Source organism: Zonotrichia leucophrys, chromosome 3 (assembly GCF_028769735.1).
Source record: "Zonotrichia leucophrys gambelii isolate GWCS_2022_RI chromosome 3, RI_Zleu_2.0, whole genome shotgun sequence".
NCBI classification, from domain to species: domain Eukaryota; kingdom Metazoa; phylum Chordata; class Aves; order Passeriformes; family Passerellidae; genus Zonotrichia; species Zonotrichia leucophrys.
Window position 1 is genome coordinate 74,300,792 of NC_088172.1, and position 20,202 is coordinate 74,320,993.

Here is a 20,202-nt window from a genome sequence, read left to right on the forward strand (position 1 = left end):
TGAGTTTTCTTGAGCAACCAAACAAGTTTTAACTATTAATTTATGTAAATAGGAGATGAATGCATCCATGACAATAGAGTAGACTGCTAGCACCACACAGGCCCAGCCCCTTGTGGTTCTGCTCACTGGGGGGTTGTACAGGAAGGTCTAAAGCCCAGTACTATTATTGAAGTATGCAGGCAAGAGAGCAATTTACTTGACCAGATACGCAAGATGGGGCAATCCACTCCCGAGGCAAAACAAATGCTAGACTACCACACTCCATTGAAGCATTTTATTTAGTGTAAGCCAAGCAAAAAGAGCATGGAAAATAAAACCCCAAAAAGATATATGCATGGAAATTAGAAAAGATCCTGAACTGCAAATTCACATCTAGACTTTCCCAAAGGTCGTGAATATTTATCTGGTGCACATTGGGATCCACATTTAAAACGTCAGTAAGTCCCCACATACAAGGATTGATTTCTAGATTTCAAATGATGTGAGCAAACACCTTTCTACTGAAATGACATTTAGTAACTTGGGATAGGCTTCAAAAAAGTCTTATAAACACGTTTTATTCTAGGGATATTACCTATTTCAGAGGACTACAAAACAGAACACGGGCACAGATCATGTAAGGATAAAGCCACATCTCATGTGGTTGCTGCACTTAACCTTTGGATTGGTGCCTAATAACCCATCCGAGATATTGCAATATCTCAGCATGACACACACAATGTTAAATCTTCTCTCTCAAATTTACCCCAAAGCAATACAAATGGTGGGTCACATTACACTAATTCCTGGTCCTGATGTTTCAAGCCCTACCTTAGGCAAAACTCCCTTGGAAATCACAGGCAGTTTCTTCTGAGGGAAGACAGCAAATACGTTTAGATAGCAAAAATATTAGAGCGTTAAGGAAACAAAGCACATTTTTAAAGGAAATTTCATATATTGAATGGCACTTTACCACATCACTCTCAGAATTGCTTTGTAATCATATTGGGGCTATCATAAGGAGTGATGCTCCCATCATTTTTAAGTGTAAGCTCCAAATATGGAAAGCATTACTAAGAATATTTTTCCCACATTTGCTGGAAACCAGTCTGTGCAAACCCCTTTATTTTACAAATGATTTTATCTTCAGAGAGTTGTTATAGCACTGGATTGCTAAAAATCTAAAGGAAAAACAAGCCACCAGCACCTCTAACATTCCTCTGATGCTTTCAGCTAAAGAAAGCGTCAGTAGCACAGTATTTTATTTAATAGCTCTCATGTGAGATGGCTGTGTGCAGTTGGGTGCTGTGCAGTCATCTGGCACACAGCTGGCTGGCTGGCCTTCTGCTGGGGGTAACCTTCAGCATGCAGCAAGCCACCAAGGCAAACCTGTGAAGGTCCATTCCTCACTGCTAGGGCCCCTCCTGATGATCTCATGTTAACCAGCAAGTTCAAAATAAATGGAGAATCTACTGCCCCCAGAAACACTCTCCTGTGTAGGGGACCCATCCAAAAGAGACACTCACCTGTCCCACTTACTGCACAGAGCAAGCTAGCAGGAGCTCAGAAACCATGGATGTGTAGTGAGTGCCCTGCGGCTGAAGTGTGGATGGGGTGGTTGAAGATGAATTTGTACAGCAGATAAAAGCTCAGTTGTAAAATTAGGAAAAGAGGTAATTCTTACACAGAAGAGCAGCTTCTTGGGACTTAGAAGGTTTTGGAATTAAAGCACATCCAAGGCCACACAGAGCAATATCTGAGGTGCTTAGAACTGCTCAGGAGAAAAAAAAAAATATCCTGGAGCCAAATCTGTCTAAATGGAGTGGCATGTCCTTCATCTACACCTTGACTTGAACCTGATCTCTAAGTTCAATCTCTCTGCCCTCCAACTAAAAATTTCCTCAATACACATATGGAGAGAAAAAAAGGAAACTGTAACACATGCAGAAGGCAGCCCAAGAGATTTTAGGATCTATTGGTAACTTCACTGCTACAACCAACAAATACTGGAGGAGTTCTAGAAGCTTTGACACTGTCTGTCCAATTGCAATTTCTTAAATCAATTACTTCACAATTCAGAGTAAAAGAAAATCTATGGACTGTATACAGAAGGAAGAAGTCCTTAGTCCCTCCAGCATTAGTGCAAAGACATCAGAGGTCTCCTCCTACAAAAGCTCCAAAATTTCTTATATTCACTAATGGAAAGCACAGAGGCAATGAAAAGCAAAGATACAACTGACTAATTTTGATGACACAGGTAATATCTGAATAAAAAATGACAGCTAAAGATTAATTGTTCCAGAAATTTAAAAAACTTAATCTATAGAGGTCAAATATAGGAGATGAGTGGTTTAAGTGCACCAGCCTATTCTCTACTCAAATTCAAACACTAGCTCTACTGAGTGCAAAACACCAAACACACTAAAATGCACGTGACGGGTCACAACACTGACCAATTTTACCAAAGCAGACACACGGAACTCATGGAAACTTCCACTTCTGGGCAACAAAGTCAGAAGCAACCAAAGACTCAGCTGTGGAGAAGCTCAAGCTCTCCTTGAGCCTTGTTCTGAAGCACAGGTTTCCCACAGTGACTTTAGCTTGAAACTCCTGTTTTAAGCCTGCATTGGGGCTGTCAAGAGCCATAGTTAAGTCATTTAACTGGTTTGCACAACTCAATGAATTCAATATTGGTTTGCAGTGCTTTTCAAATGTTCTTGACAAAACAAAAGGCGCTGTGAGCTGTAGCTTATAGCACATGAAGAAGAAAATTGCCATCTCTGGCAAACTTTAAAAAGATCCTTGCTGCAACTGAAAGTGAAAAATTCAAAGTGAAAATTCACTTTGATCTCAAAACTAACATGAAGGTATGCTGACTGAATTTGAGCCATCAAACTTAATTATAAAAAACCAAGTAAAACTCCAAACCAAAATAAGCCCCCAAATCAGAACACCTTTCTCACCACTAACAAACAAAAATTGGATCACAGACCCATTTACAAGAGAAGTCCACTCTCTGCCAAAGGGTTTTGCAGTAAAGAAAAAGGAAGTATGTAAAGACTAGTGACATAAAAGTCATATTTGACATAACTAAAAGTTCATCTATTTTTGACTAGGAAAAAACAGAACTTGGATTGACAAAAGTTTGAATTGCACTACACAGTTTAACAGTATGTATTTCTGAAGGAGTCTTTTCAGTTTGGTAACAGTAAAAATATAAAAATAAAAAAGCAGGAGGATTCTTAATGTAGAATTAGGCCTCTGACTGGAGGCTGCCAGTATTTCTTCAGGCAAAGCAACTACAATTTGAAGCAACCATGCTTCCTATATTGACTATTTGATTTTTCCATGAGATCAACATGTGGCATTTTTAAAAAAGCTAATGGATCCATTAGTAAGGACTATGAACTTAACTGGACAAATTAAAACACTCTAGCAATTATCTCAGTTCAGTGATACACAAGAGGTTATCATGGCATTACTTTTGACATCTTCATTTCATATTAATGACAGATCAAAATATAACAATAAAGCATTTTAGCTTTCATATATGCTTGTTCTAACCTGAACTTCATAAACCATTAAGGAGTAGCGAGCATTTAGTGCTCCAAACGCTTGAGCTACCCAAACTAACAAGACTTGTCTAAATGATGACCAGTCCTGGAACTCTGCACCCACAGACTTGGGCAGCAGGAGGACCAGTCAAGTTTAACGCTGATGCTTTTACCACAAGCCTCAGTGGTCCAGAACAGGCCTCTTTCCTAGGTAACATGGCCAAGTGGGCCAGCACTGTGAGCCACTGCACAACAAAATACCTCAGAAGAGAGAAAGGACTCAGCTGAAGGCTCCTGTAGCTTTTTCAGAGGAAATGAGCTTTCTCTCCCAGTATTTTTGAAACTAAATGTATAGCAGAAGATTCTCTACCAAACTGGAAAAGTTTTAAAGAGTTACCCAAGCATTTTATTCCCAGTACCTTTAGGAAAATCTTGCATGAAGTCACTCAAATCAATTAAAACTCTTGAAAGTAGGGCTTGAAAGACTACATGTATAAGAAGCCCTAAAGATCAAATAACTTTGGGTTCAAAGGTTCAGCAGTGTTTCGTGCAGTCTGCCTTGCAAACTTTCCACAATACAGGTCTAGTGGACTGTCCATTACAAGTAGCTTTCTGAATCACCTTCTCATAGGCTCTTTTATCTTATTATTTCAGCTGCCAGTGTCAAAGGAAGAATGGAAAATTAGAGCATATCCTTGCTCTTCTCTCAGGGTATAGGAGGAGAAAAACCCAACCAAACAAACCACACATTCATGATAAAAAGGAAAAAAAAGTATAAAAGCTGAAACAAGATGTCACAATACCTGACTTATTCTCTAAGGGGACACATGAGAAAATTTTTGCTATCTCTAACTTTATTACCAGACACTATTCAAAACTCACAATGATAAAGGTCATAAGAGACGGTATACAAAATAAGATCACACTTTAAAAACTTATTTCCCCTGTATTTTTAATGTATCTTTGTATGTATGTCATACATAGAAGAATAAGGCCTCATTTTTTATTTTTTCAGGTTAGCAGACAAGTCTAAAGGTTGGGCTGCAAACATGGAAAAAACCTCCAATTTACCAAGAAGTTATTCTCCCCAGGAATAGTATTAAATAATTCTCTCCATTAATGTAAAACTTCTACAACTCCTTTCAGACCAGCCTTTCAATTTAACAGCACTGCAGTACCCCATTCAGCTATTTACAAAAGAGAATGTGTTTACTGAGTTTTATCATATGCTATCCAATCTTAGTATTTTCAAACATTTAAGTAAGAAAATGCAACACAGTAAGACATGCAATTCTGCAGGTAAACAGGTACATGCTGGTTTTAAATGTAGCTATGATTCAAAATTATTGCTTTCTACACCTTCTAAATTGACAGAGTTCTAGAACATCAACTCAGTAAGAAGGCTCAGGGTCACAAGATTTCTCCCTTTCCTTTAAATCAGCCTTCCAGCAACCTTTGTTTAGCACTGACTGTTTTGGTTATCCTCTTTTGTAAGGCCTATGAATTTTCATCTAACAGGACCTTGTTAATAGCTACGGTTGCTCTGAATGACTTAGCTGGACAGTGTTTAGTGGTTTCCTCTTATTAAACACTGTAGGGTTTTTTTGCCATCTGAATTTTTGTAATAAAGGTTTTGATTTTTTCAGTGCTTGTGTGGATTGGATTTTATGGCTCTTGGTGTTTTTACAAAGGCAAAAAAAAGGCATGAAATGAATGTTCTTATTGCAAAAATTAATTTAAAACATACATATGAGTGCAGGCTTCCTCAAGAATTATGTAGAAGTATCTTTTAAAAGCATCATGATCAGGTCATTTCTTTAAACCTTTCCAAGGAGCTGAAAAATTGCCCTTCCTGTATCCCATTGAGGGAATTACCCACTGAGTTGCTCTTTTTGTCAGTTTCTGGGAGCTGACTGGATGCTGATTCTGGAGTTGGCTGCCAGGTCTTCTCAGCAGAAAGCTCAAGTTTCTGGAAACTGCCCCAGCCAGCACACTGTGTTTGGTGAGCTTCAGTAAAATCTATATTTGCATGGTCAAATTTTGAAAAAACCCAACTATTAAATTAACTGGTGAATTTGAAGGACTGCATCCTTTCTCAGGATACATGTGGGCCTATTCATGAGAACTGAGGCTCAAAAAACCCAACAAAACACACAAAACTTAAATCTTGTTTCGTGTATTACTTGAGAAATACAGTTTCCTAAAATAATGACATGTCAGGGCTTTCTTCTAATAACCATGAGAAGCAATGAGAACCATGAGAAGCATTAAATGCAATTTAAAAAGTAATGTAAAGGTCAAGGGGTCAAAAATTCAGCATTTAAATTGATCCAGCTCTTCAAATATAGATCTAAGAAGTTTGAAGGTACTACAGAAATAACTTGAAAGTAGAAATACATTTAAAGTATGTTAATGAAATGAAATGAAATTTCACTACTCTACTTGAGATGAAAGACTGGAAAAAACAACTCTTCCAGGTTGCTACTACTGTTTCATAAAAACACTTCAAATAATAAGAAATACTTTTGGGGGGGCAATAAAAGAAAAGGTTAAGCTCTATACAGATTCCCAAACTTATCAAGAGACTAACTACAATTAGTTGACAAATTAGCTTGCAACAATTTTCCCCAAAACGCAGGTAACTTGTCACCTGTATCCCAGAGTTCAAGTAATAAGAATTTAAATTTTGCTGAAACAGAAGACAGTGCATATGACTTTCTTGCACCCACTGATTTTTTTTTCCCATAACTCTCTATTTAGGATGCAGCCACACCACTGGAACTGCTTTATAACTTCTATATGTATTTCCACTTTATATAATAACAAGAAGTCTACAGAAACAATGAAACACTTCAGTCCAAAATTTCCACTTTGCCCTTTAAGCCTTACTGAGGCATCAGGAGAAATGGCTGCATGTGAAAAAAATTCCTACTCTTGCTCACCATACTTGAAATGTACTTAGAAGTTACTACAGCTAACCGGACGTATAGGTAGGCATGAGACAGATGAAAATCTAGGACCACAGGAACAGACATACAGTAACACGGAGTGTTACTCCTATGGAATTTCTATGAATTAAAGAACCTTGAACACAGTTAATTTCTACATCTCTACTTCTATCTGTGAGGTCAGTTAACAAAATGAAAGGACTGGATTTCTTACTTTACATTCAGCATAACAGTAAGAATTTGCAAACACCTAGCCTATAACATGATTTTACTCTTTTGGCATTATAGCCATCAAGATATACCCAGAAAACCACCAGTTCCTCAATAACTTCTCTTCAATCTCAATAGTCCTCTGTATTTCAAGTCACAACCAATTATTATCAATAGCTTCCCTCTATTTCAATGTTAGAGAAGAAAAAAGTGCCACTAACAGTAATTAACATTTCATATTAGGTCAAACATACTGACTTGGAATCAAAATCTGAATTTTCTGGCACATTTATAAGATTTGCCATCAAGATATGAGGCTTTTCAGTAAATATCCATTCTCTCATGACTATTACCATCAGATTGTGAAGTATTTGGCTCCTAAGTCCCTATAGAAACACACAATTAAATACAGCATAGGGAGAAGTGATCTCTGTGAAGTCTTAGTACATAGCCTGAGCATTTCCAATATTGCACGTTTCTCTAGAATATTCTTTGTTTCACAAGGCACTTTTACAAATAACTGTATGTTGAAATAATTGCTTAACACAGAAGATTTTTACAGGTATGTGTTTTGTATAAACAAATTTACACCAATTATTTTCCCTGTATTTAAAAAAAAAGGAGTAATTTTCTTGATTTATGGTGATTCTTGAATTTGGCACCAGCAGCCTCTTACAATGCAGCTTCAGGACACATTTAAGGCAGACAATGTCAATATAAGAGGTGTGGTCCTTCTTTTCATCCTCTTAAAATGAGCACTTACAAAACCTATTCTTCAAGAAATTATTCTTTTTCCATCTGAATAACTCCCTGAATAACCTGATCACACAGGTGCCTCTCTTCAGTGGCAGCAGAAGCAAGGACCTGGCAAATGTGGCCAAACATATCCCTATATTGCCACTCTAGGGACTTGCTTTTCAGCAATAGCATGGGCTCAGACCAGGTTCAGATAACTGTGACTCTGTACTTCAAGGCCAGCTTGTTAATACAGTAAATCCAACCATCAGGCTCCTACCATTGAATCAAAAAATGATGCAGCTAAATGATGTAGAGACCTGATCTGCTATGAACTCACTCTGCCAATTTAAATTTGTTCAAAAACCCAATGTTTTTGGTACGTTAACTTTGTACCAGCAAGCTTTATGCTGAATCAGGTATCATCTGTCCTTCCTGCAGCTGGCATAAAGTCAGCACAAACACGGCATTGCATGCTCTAGCTAATTAAAAAGGAAAGTGCCTGTGTGCTCACACCTGATCCGGATCAGCTCAGCACAGCTGAACGATCGAGTCGATCACAGATGCACTGGGAGTGACTGCTCCACACTTACCTGCATTTCTCACACAGCAGGTATGGACACACAACCTGCACTTAAGGTGCCACAGGCCTGATATGTGCAGTGGATAATTATCTCCTACTATTGCTGAAATAGAGAAGAAGTTAAGGAATGTTTTTTTTCCTGCCTCCAAAGGACCAAGCCTCAAAAGAACAGCTTGGGAAGAAGCAGAATTGTTTGACAGAACAAAGCATTTCTTCAGGATGACAGTTTGAAAGACAATATTTGATTTTCAGGGAATTTGATCTAGGGTAAGCTAGATTTCTACCCCATCCTACAGCAAGCTACCACACATTCCAGCAAACTGACAGACTTATGACCAAAAGCAAAAAAGATGAGAAATACTGTGCTAACATTACACTGTACTTGACTATTGTTGATTTGCTCTAGATCTTACAAAAACATACTAATGAAAACCATGCTCATCTGCCCACATGTCACAAGAGCTAGATACAAACAAGTGAGTTAAAAAAATAAAAAATCCAGTCTTATATGCCTTTTATTCATTTTTTCAGCTGTGGCATAATTTTAATATTATTCTGATTGTAACTGCCTGCAGTATTAGATGCCTGCAATATTAGAAATAATGGACAGGGAGCATAACAGTTGAAGTTTTTGGTGGTGGTTTTGTTAGGTTTTTTGGGGTTTTTTTTCCTTTTGGACAGGTTATAAATCTCTTCTTTATGCTGTCAAGAGTAAGGAAGAAACATATTTCAATAGCAACTTTAAAACGAAACTCACAAATTACTACCATTATGCTAAGTGCTAGATATCCCACTGTGCAGTTTTGCTTTGTGAATTTTTACCTTCTTCCATGCACACTTTTAGCCACTGATCGCACAGCCTTTCAGTGTTTTCTGCCTTTTCCTTTAAATAAACTGGCTCTGGCTCCTTCCATCTGGTTCCCCTTCCGTCAGCAACCCTGCACCTGTTCACACCTCCTCTCCTGTTGGATTCCACTGAACATTTCCTCCTCTGCCAGGGCTATTCTGGCACTCGCAACCTTTCTGTCATTCAATCCATCTGTCAGAAGTGAACTTTGTTTACCGCAAGCTTCTGCTTTCTTCTTCAAGAAGCAAAGCCCCTCAAGGTCATTGTCAAATGAACTGTCGGTGTAGATTTAAATCCACTTCTGCTAACCAGCAGCAGATGAAGTTCTTTACAGTCCTGTATTTGTGAAGATCAGTTTGGGGTATAGGAGAAATAGTAAGAAGCAAAAGAATAGCTTTTAATCATTATTTGTTAACTCCAACAGCTAACGTGTTTTTCTTCAAATACATTTATTTGCTCCTTCTTGCCAGGGCTAGCACAATCTGAGAAAGACTTTGCAGAGCTATGTGAAGAAGTGGAAAAGGCTAATAAAAATATTATAAATAAAATAATAAACGAAGGCTTGACTCTGACTCCATGTAACAGAGATATTGACTAAAAATATAAAGAGAAAATGTGAACAGTTGAATCAGTAAGTTTACAGTAAAACCTTAAAGTGGTCAAGAGCACTCATTTAAAATTATTTAATCTGCAGCTTTTTTTTTTCTTTACCTACTGATGTTTCAAATGCAACACTATTTAAAGAAAAAAATCCTTAATATTCTTTTCTTGTTTTCAAGCCTTGTAGAACACATATATGCAACTCTTTGTTAGAATACTGTCTTCCACATTGAGGCAAATTGTAAAGACAGGCTGAAACTAAATTCTTATTGTTTACAGGATACATTATTTTTAGTAATTCCTGTGTCCATATTTCTTTTCAGGAATAGACTCTAATAAGCAAAAATTCCTAAATTATTAACTAACCTCCTTGACAGTCTCATTCTTCTAAAACAAGAAATACCTTCAATTTCACAGCACACCTTGGTATCCTTCAAAAAAAAGACAACCCTTCGCAAGATAAATACAATACTAAAAAATAAATATTTGAAGTTTTGTACACAATTACAATAAACCACCCATTTTTCTACCTCTTTACCAAAAATGAATTTAAAGTAAAGTTTTCTGGATCAAATCCAGGAGGTAATCCAATCTCATTAGCAGAATTGCATTTGTACTTACATTAGGTCTGAATTTGACTTCAATGAAAATTGCATTGACAAATACTGCCTAAGTTTAGCTGAATAAAATCTTAATCCTGATCTATCACTTTTATGGGGATTAGTCCCTGCATTTGCAAGGAAGTAATTTCTTATGCCATGGTCTTCTTCCATAGGAAACCAGATACAGGTGAACAAATGCACTGGAAATAGAAGAGGAACCCTGGTATAAAAAGAGGATGCAGCAGTGTCCCACCTGACTACAGAGACACTTTAATTCCTCTGTGATTTAAGTCCTGTAGAAGCCAACTGACCAACAGGGAGAAGCTAATCGCGAAAAGTTGTTCCTATTTCTACAAAACTATACTTTGACATGCAAACCACCAAATCCACAGGGGCGACCAAGAGCTGCACACTATTGACCTTGCCATGCTGCCAGCTCAGCCAGGGCGAGGAGCTGAGCCCTGTCAGGCAGCCGGCAGCAGCTCATCTGCTCGCTCAGGACGGGCACGTCCAGCTCAGCCTCTCCCGCCCAAGCACGGCACGAGGGCTGAGCAAGGAGAGCAGCCGGGCGGCCAAGGCTGCCGTGCTCAGGTCATTCCTTTTTCTTCCTCCTTCCATCCACCAGCTACTTTCTCCAGCAATGACAACCTACAGGCTGATGCTCTTCAATGTGAAGCTGGATAAAGTCTCCAGCTGACGACCTTTTGGGTTCTCTGTTGAATTTTTTTTCTAGGCAAGAACTTAAGGGGGAGAATTTTGCACAGTAAAGGAAAAATACCCACAAATCAACTGCTGTGATTGCACAAAATAAACAACTCTGAATATACTTCTGAAAGCACCAGACAGCTTTTAAAATTGTTGAAGCTCACAAATACCAAATGCTGACAGAAAAAGTACATTTTAGCTTATTGTAAAAACAGCCTTTCTATGTACTTGAGAGAAAAGCTTTAGAACAAGTCAGAAATAATTATAAAAATCAGAACCATTTTTTCCAGTAGCAAATTCAGCAAAAAATCCAGCAGCCTTGAATACATGTATCTGAAAGACTTCTTTGGTTCAAAAAAAATAAATCATTATCCTGTTGTCATTAGTCACACAAATAAAATACCTAATTTGAATGAGACCAAAGTAAATATTTGATATACACTCATAAACTTATTACTGTTAGTGCTGAATAATAACTGCTCAAAACAAAGACCTTATAAAGATGTTTGTTTTCTGCAGCAGTTAGTCTCTTCAGTGTTTCATCTGAATTCACACTCGCTCCAAAGCACTTTAAGTATTGTCACTGCTCCTGAACCACACTCTACATGCAGTAGCAATTTGGCTGCCTCAGCAACCTGATGTGATCATTGATGTGACCAGTTGCAGTTTAAATGCCGTGAAAAAAAATTTAGATGAATCTAATACTAAAATCTGTACATGTATTATTGTTTTTTGCTTAAGAAACATTTATTGTAGGACAATAAATACAATTGTAAACCATGTTAAAACTAATTTAAAATTAATAGTAATTTATAAACACTTAATGTTGAAAATTAACATATGATTTTGTATTTGTTCTTTACTCCTTCACTTACATTTCCTTTCCTTCCCTTATAAAATTTATCAATGGCCTTTACATGCTTGTACAATCACTTAAATATGTTTAAAATATTAAATAGAATGATATTTAAATAATTGTGTGTTATCTTGACACAAAGTGTATCAGCTTAGAAAATTTTACAACGCCCTGCCAGAAGACGACAGAACCGATTTATTTCAAATCACTCAGTATCAGTCTTCATAAAGCAGCATATGGTCTTATCGTGGCAGGTAAAATATTTTACCTTCTATAATAACGCAGAACAGCTAATTTATCTACATGCTGTATAATCAGATAAACAATTTCAGCTGCACTATGAAAACCTGTAGGCAAGGGAAAAATTTATCCCCCACTTTATTGATTTTTCCACATATGCATTCATATGATTGTTAACAATAGAGGCTATTCTTTCTTCCACCTCCTTCTTCAATTCCCTTAAAGCAAGCCCTTCTTTTCAGTAGTGAAAATATTTGCAGTTTCTACAGCTGCAGGACAAAGAACTCAGATTTTCACAGAATTGCTCAGGGGAAAAGGAAGGGGGAACAAAAAAAAGGCTCTACAAGATTCAGTTGCAAGTAAAGCAAAGTGAATGACAACTTTCAAAGCTACCACAATCATTTACTAATGTGCTGCTATAGCAAATAAGTCTAATTTTTTTTTGACAGCACCAAATTAGATTTATTGCAGAAACTGCTGCATAAATAGCATATGGCTATGTTATACTACCTATTTCAAATCCCTGTAATGTTTCCTCCCTTCCCTGCTCAAAATGGATAATTGAGTCAAACTATAAACCTTCTGCAGACAAGATACACACAAGTTCAAAAAGCAGGTGCAGGACGCTTTGGTTTTTTGGTTAAAATTGTCTAAAAAAGTAACACATATCCTGATCAAACAAACACAGGTAGTAACAGGTAATGATTTTATTTCCCCCTTTTCCTCGATAAAATTTTGTTTTCATTTCTCTTTCAAGCTGACAGTCAACAACACCGGGCATGACCTCGTAATCCTCTCACACATGACTACCTCTTACTTGCACAAGAAACCCTATTGATCTTTACTTTTTACGTGAGTCAAATTATTCATGTGACTCAGGATCAGAAGGCTCGGACCTCCATTCATCCCTCTCAAGCTCTCATTTAGGAGCAGGGAAGTGCCTCCTCCGAGCGAAAATAAAACATCAGAAAACGGGTTCCATTCATTGGAGGGGCCCAGCCCTGTGGGAAGGTGCCGACCTACGGCTCTCCCGCCTTTCCACGGGAGCAAAGTTTCCTTATCGCTTTCCCGGATCAGGCCCCGGACCCACGTGCTTTCGCATTTCTGTCCCTCGCCACATTCCCCGCTCTCCGTACCGCTACGGCAAGGCATGAAACCACGCAAGCTCGGCACAGGGCAGGGCCGAGAGCAAAGCCCCGCGTTCCTGAGCAAGGAGGGGGCGCGATGCCGCCGGCGGGACGCGCTCGACGCCGCGGAGGCCGCCGAGGGCCGCGGTGCCGGCGCGGGCCCGGGCCCGTCCCCGCCCGCCTCCCAACTTGGGCACCGCAAAGACCTTGGAAGGTCTGGCGTGCGGCCGGCGGGCACACCACTGCACACATCGCGCACGGCTGCGGCTACCCCGCCGCTCGCCTGGCGGTGGTCAGTCCTCCCAGCTGCCCTATCCGTTACTGTCTGATTAGCTGTGCGAAGGAGCCCCTCCCCGGCCAGCTTTCCCCGCCATCTGTTCCACACGCGATGGCTGCCGCCCAGCAGCCTCGCGCTGCCCTCCTACCTGGCACCCGGCTCCCGGCCTTACCCCAAAGTGCTAACACAGGTTCTCGCTGCTGGCAGAGTCAGGATTTCATTACTACTACTTTGACAAGTGCAGGGTTGTTTGTAATTTCTCTTTTATCCTGATTTTGATTGTACAACCACCTCCCACTGATTCAGTTTGCTTCAGTTTTGTTGCTCACAGATTTTACTCTCCACATTAATCTCCCTCTGGCATGTTACTGCATCTGTTCCCTTTTTTATTATTAATTTTCAAATTCCCACCATTTTTGACGAAAAGGAGGTAATCTACACTCTGCTTCTGCCCATTTCATTTTCTTTAATTTGGAAGATAAGTATGAAAGCGTGCCAAAGAAGTTAATTCTCCGTTAACAGTTTATTTTCTGGCATCCTGATGCCTTTGTATATGAAAACCAGATAGAAATAAATGTTGACTGAATCACAACAACATAGTTGTAACCATCCCTACATTTAATGAAAAATAAACATACAAAGCAGAATCTAAAAAGTTTATTAGTTAGAGTTGTTTCATGTTATTACTCATCCCTGCATTTTAAAATAATGCTTTTGCATATTGATTTTTTTTTTTTCAAAAAATTAGAAATCAATGACTGGTTACACCTTATTTCTGCTTCCTCCCCCCACACCCCCAATTCTAGTGCTGTTGCTACTTTCATCAGTTAGTCAGTCTGAGTAGATCGAGCATATCTCAGTCATTTAATATTAGTAACAACGTTTCTCCAAAACTTCTTCCCAGCATAAATGATGGACTCTTGAGATGCTAGAATTGTTGGAAAAGGCATGGTATTAAGCATGTTGCTAACTAAGAGATACTACTAGAAAAAAAACCCACAATAAATACTAAGTATTGTGCAACTCCCTAGAAGGCTGTGTATAACCACCAGGAAGTTTATGTTTTATCAGTTAATAGTATAGCTTAAATAGGGAGAACAATGAATGAGGCAGGCTGCAAATTCTAACAAGAAACACTGGTGATGACATACAGCTCAACACCAGAGCTTCAGCTTAAATAATGCCACATTAATCTGGGAGAGTATATGCTTTACTTATTGTACATGTAATAGAAATTAGTCTTAATGGAATCACTGACACTGGCAAGAAGCACCCATGCACAGTAGGATGACTATGGCACTGCTAAAACCCAGTTGATATTAGATATGCTGCTTTCTAGAAATCATATCACTGTCAAAACCAGGGAAGAAATAAAACAATAATCAAGCAAAACAATACCCACTGACCCACTGTAATATAAACTTCAGTCCCTCAAGAAGGGATTTAGGGCAGCTTGGTGGCTCACCTGAACATGAAAGCACATGTTCATTTAGTAATTTTGCCCTACCAACAAGCTGACCTTAAGAAGTTCTTAGTGTTTCCTATAAGCAAACAAGAATAATACATTTTAAACTAAACTAAATCTGCTTCTATTCTAGTCAATTCTATTTCCTATCAAATTTCAAATGACATTTCAGTAAAAAATATTTTGAGCCATCTATCTATCTATCTGTCTACATATATATCTCTTCATCCCTGAGAAAATGCATGATGATATAATAAAATTGCAGTTTTGAAATTTGGTGATTCCCTCACTTCTTAGGATTTATTTAACTTGTTTGGTGTATGTGAACAGGAACTACTACTGACTGCAACTGAAACAAATAATACCTCCAGATTTGGTTTGAATGAAAAAGAGGAATGTTTTTTAATGATGATTCTGTTACACAAGAATAGTGAAAAATATTTTTTACATTAGATGGCACACTAAGATCCGGACAAGTTGTTAACATCTTGCATCTTTTATATGATCTTTTCAATGAGCATATTGACATGACTTTTCATGACTATTTTGTCGTTAACTAAAAACAATAGACCTTTATGTTTTCTACCCTTTGAAGAAGGGCTTCAGGTAAGCTTAATTAGCAAGACCTAACCTTGCCAAAGTAAGAGCAATTTGACTTAAGAACTAATTTTGTAAGAATCTCCTACTACAGTAACATCAAAGCTGACACTTGGGCAAAAGAAAACCTCAAGAAAACTTTAAACAAGCATGGTCAGTCTCATAGCATGGTGACATCTGCAAAGTTACATGACTGACAAGCAAAACTGCACAGTAGAAGTTCTGCATTTCCCCTGTCTTTTGAAGACATACAAATTAGAATTACTAACTAGATTCAATAGCAGAAAGTGCATGTTAATAGCAAGTATTTCTAAGCAACATATTGCTCCAGGAAGAAAGGTGACAGGAAAAGGCAATTTTAAACTCCGTGGCAATGGTTTAGAATAGCTAATTGTAACCTTTTTTTCTTCCTTTTTAACAAGTACATTTTGTTAACTTAGAAGCTGTTTAGTTGGTAATCAATCAACAGTGTCTGAAAACTAGGATACAGCAAAGAAGTGGGACTCCTAGAGAAGAGTGCTGTTCTGCAGAGTACTTTCTTTTCTCATTATGACACAGACTGCATGTTTTTTTCTCATTAATTCCTTTCATATACATTTATCTCATTTTTATACATTAAAATCCAAAGTTTTTGTATTAATTTATAATCATATTTATTTACAATATTGAAACTTAGAATCAGTGGATTAGTGATCCACTTTTCTCCTTAGTAATGCAATAATTCATACAAAACAAAGAATTCTTTCTGTATCTTCTCTGCTACCTCTTATTTCTGCCAGAACAGCACAGACAGGTCATGCAAGGCAACAGAAAGACTATCCACAATGGTGTAACAGCAGTACAGGCCTCCCTCAACTCCAGCGTTGTGAGAAGACGGAGTGAACCAGCTGGTCCTCTCCTGAAAAGAAGAGAATCAGCAAGACGAGGCCAAGGCCAGAATACCCTAGAGATGCACTAAATCAGTGCAATTTCTGCAGCAACCTCCCACAGGCAGGACTCTAGAGCTTAAAATCTGTTTTCCTTGGCAAGCACCACAGTGAATGAGTCTCCAACCCCCATAGGATCGCTATTACCCCTATCCTTCAAGTATTTTCACTGACACAGTTGCCATTTGAGGTGAAGGGAATAAATGAAAGAAGGCAAACAGTAAGTGAATATAATTTACATGCAACAACTGTGGATGTACCAATCCATGAAAAACATACTGAGTTCAAAACGCAAAACTAATGCCCCTAGAGACATGTAACTTTTGTACCTTCACTAGCACGGAAAACCTGTTCTGCCAGAAGGTGAGCTGAGAGGAAGAAACAGTACAGGCTAAGGACAAGTGTCATTTCAGTAGGGGATGTTTCCCTCTGCAAGGCAGGGAAAACAGGTGACACTATGAGAACACTTCAAACCCTGCCCTATGGATTTAAGTTCAAGGGGTAAACAGGTAACAGATCAGGAGCATTGAATTACTCATCTCTTTTTCCCCCTTCTTCTTCAAGCAGCATCACCTAATGCATTTTTTGAAAGCAGACAGACGCTCCAAGTGTACAGAGAAAAAAGAATGTGCACGGTGTTGTAGAATTTGGGGAATGTCAAGAAAAAAAAAAATTGAACCTATTTTCCATGCCTCATCATATTAATTTTTCCAATAAATACACATCAGCATAGAAAACATTTCAATTCTTGTAAGGAGATGCCAAACACGAACACACAGTAATACAAAAAAAAAACCCAACTCAACCCAAAAAAAAAAAAAAAAAACCCAACCAACCAACCAAATCCCCCAAAACCACAAAAAAAAAACCCAACCAACCAATAAAACTCCAAGGAGATCAGGACCTTGCAGAAGAGTGTCTGCACTAGGTCAAAGGAGCCATGGCAGTTCAGCATCTGTCTCAAAAAGCGTGCATCTGTGGAATTTTAAGAGAACAGGGCCAGCACAGAGCATTACTTGCCCAAAACACTGTTCCCAGCCTCTAATGATTTGCACCCCAGAAACTTTCCGAGTCAGAGACTGTACATCAAAAAGCTACCTAAATCATCTCTATGTTAGGTATCCAGCTTTAATTACTTTGCTATGTAAAAGCAGGCAACAGTTCTCATTTTTACATTTTGAGTATTTTCACCAAAAAAAAAAAATTAAAATTATAGATTTGCTAGTCAGATTTCCTCCAAGATATCCAGAGCTTTATTGCATATAATCAGCCTTTGCTAAAAGGAGCGTGGTAAAGCCATTTGGTTAGCTATCACAACAAATCATTATTAATAAAGTTCTGCTAAATCCAAACTTTAGATATCTTAACAACTCACCCAAAACTTTTTTCAAGTTCATTAACCTCTAGCATATTTTTTTCTCTAAATACAGGCTGTTAGAGTGGTACTTTCTTCCATCTGTTAAACAACCGTGCTCTGAATTACACAGAAATTTAGCTGAATAAAAAAATGATTCATTGAATTTAATAGTTTAGACAAGGCTCTATTTTATTTCCATTTACTCAATGGCAGAATTCTCACAAAGCCCAAAAAGTACAAGACTTGGATAAACACACAGACTTCTGTTAAGTGATAAAAATCTAAGCTTTTTTTTTCCCCCCTATGAAAAATTTAAACTAACTTAACTTTTTCCCTTACGTACTGAGTGAAAGCTGCCAGATTTGTTTATGGATGTTCATTCCTGGGGGGAGCAGGGCAATGGAACAAAAAACCCACACACACAACCAAAAGCCTGCAAACAGTTGGACAATAGCATTTTCCAAGGCAAAAGGAAAAAAGTTCTGCAGTTACCCAAATTCAAGTTGCAATGAATAATTGGCATGTCAGCCTTCTGGAGTTTTCTAGAAACATGTAATGAATAGTGCAGCAAAAGACATTGGGAACTATACCCAAGGATAGAATAGGCTCAGGGGAAGTCTTTCATTACACATTGCATTGTACTGTGTCTTCACTGAGCAAGAGACTGAAACACCCTCCTCACATACTTGAGCTTACCTCATACAGAAAAATTATGTGCATTTATATATTTATATACATATTCCTGGTCATTCTGCTGAAGAAATTTCAGGTTATTCATCTGACAACTCCTTAACAACAGCTGCGTAAAGGTGCTGCTCTACACTGCAGTCTTAAACAACATTTCAAATAGATTTGTCCTGCTAAACACAGCAGAAAACAAGGGTGGATGCAACCTCCCTTCCTCTTCTTCCTGTCTAAAACCATGCCCCCTCACCACCAGAGCTGAACATTGCCTCTTCTACACACTACTAATTCACTTTTATAAATTCGAGTTCATAACTCACTTTGTAGTTAATAAGTCACTAATTTAAATCTCCACTTCTAACACAACTGAGGGCTGCCCATGTAGGCAATGACTGCAAGTATCTACAACAACTGTGGGGAAGCCTGTGGCAAAAAATTAGCAGAATGAAATTGGTACTACAGCATGTAATAGGATAAGGGGTACCTGGTGAGGTGCAGTTGGTGCTCAGATTTACTCAGCAGTTCTGTCAGTTTTAGGCACTCCTCTCTGGCTTCTGTCACATCCTGCTGGGCTTGTTCCAAACGCTGTTTGTTCCCATTGAGCTCTAATCCCAGTTTTTCTATTTTCTTAGAAAATTATAGAACCAAAGAAAGTGTATTTAAGAAATGCATAGAGATACATTTTAAGACAAAAAAAAGTTATCAAAGCACCTGAAAATAATGCACACTTCTGTTTTTGAACAAAAGTAGTTACTTGAAAAACAACTGCAAAACAAGCAAATAAAGTATTTGAAATTACATTCTTATGAAAAGTCAAAATGTGTTTCATATTTAAATTCTCTAGTATACAATCAATGTTAATGTGTTCATGCAGCTTAAGAGTTACAGGCATTCAAATATTTTTCATTTTTCTCATGTGCAGGCTCCATATTTGTAGTTTGAATTCCCTGTGCTAGAGAGCCAGAAAGGCAGCAGAACAGTGGCCATCTTCAGAAGCTGCTTGACATAGAATAGCTCTTTGACAGTTAATTAATTTATTTTTATTTTTTTAATGCCTATTACATAACCAGTGAAAAGGGGGCATTTAGCTTTGTCACCTAATATTACACAAGAGAATAAAGGCAATTTTGTGATTTTACCATTATTGAAAAGAAGTCCTATCTGAACCCTCAACATACCAGCTGCTGTTAATCCTATTATTTTATTAATATCATTAGTCCTTATAAATCAACATAGTAACTAAAGTTGATGAATCCATTAACTTATTTACAAATAACCATAGTGGAGTTTGCATGACCAGTATCTTCAAGTCCAGTGATACGTACTAGATTTACGTTATTCCAATCATATTGCCAGCAGTTTAAACATTTTTCATAGAAATTCTGAGAAACATATTCTCCTTCAAGTCCTGTAGGAATATATCTGTAACACAATACTATACTTTGTTCTAAGGATGCTTTTAAGAAGGCCAGTAGAGTACAGAATAAGCTAACAGTGTAGCTTTATCATGTAGTAACTGTTCTGCACTAATTCCCTACATAAATATTTATTTGTCATTGGGGCTGGAGGGAACTTGCATGTTTTGCAGTCAACTAAACTGTGAAAGGTCATTTGTAGTACAGAATAAATTTGTTCACATAAGAAGTTCATGCTGAATAGCTATTATACTTTAAACTCATACCATAGCTTATTTGTGATAGCTTCCTCATGTGGAAAAGATGCAATATCCGTTTTAATTATTGAAATTATTAATTCAAACATCCTAAAAGAACAAATGAACATAACTGCACCCCAATACAAACATTTGAAGCACCTTCATAAGAAGGTTGTCTCTTCTCCTCCCATAAAAGTGTTAATCTAAACTACTTACAGTTGTGATATCAAACAAATACAATTAATCTCTTCATCCA

General features: G+C 37.8%; 1 protein-coding gene across 2 annotated transcripts in view; it reads right to left on the reverse strand.

Annotated features, from left to right (window-relative positions):
* SDCCAG8 (SHH signaling and ciliogenesis regulator SDCCAG8) overlaps nt 1-20,202 on the reverse strand; it is a 106,255-nt gene that overhangs the window by 49,236 nt on the left and 36,817 nt on the right. For both annotated transcript variants that reach the window (XM_064708836.1, XM_064708835.1), the window contains exon 13: nt 18,777-18,919. In XM_064708836.1, the coding sequence (XP_064564906.1) occupies nt 18,777-18,919 (143 nt within the window). The remainder of the gene's footprint in view (nt 1-18,776; nt 18,920-20,202) is intronic.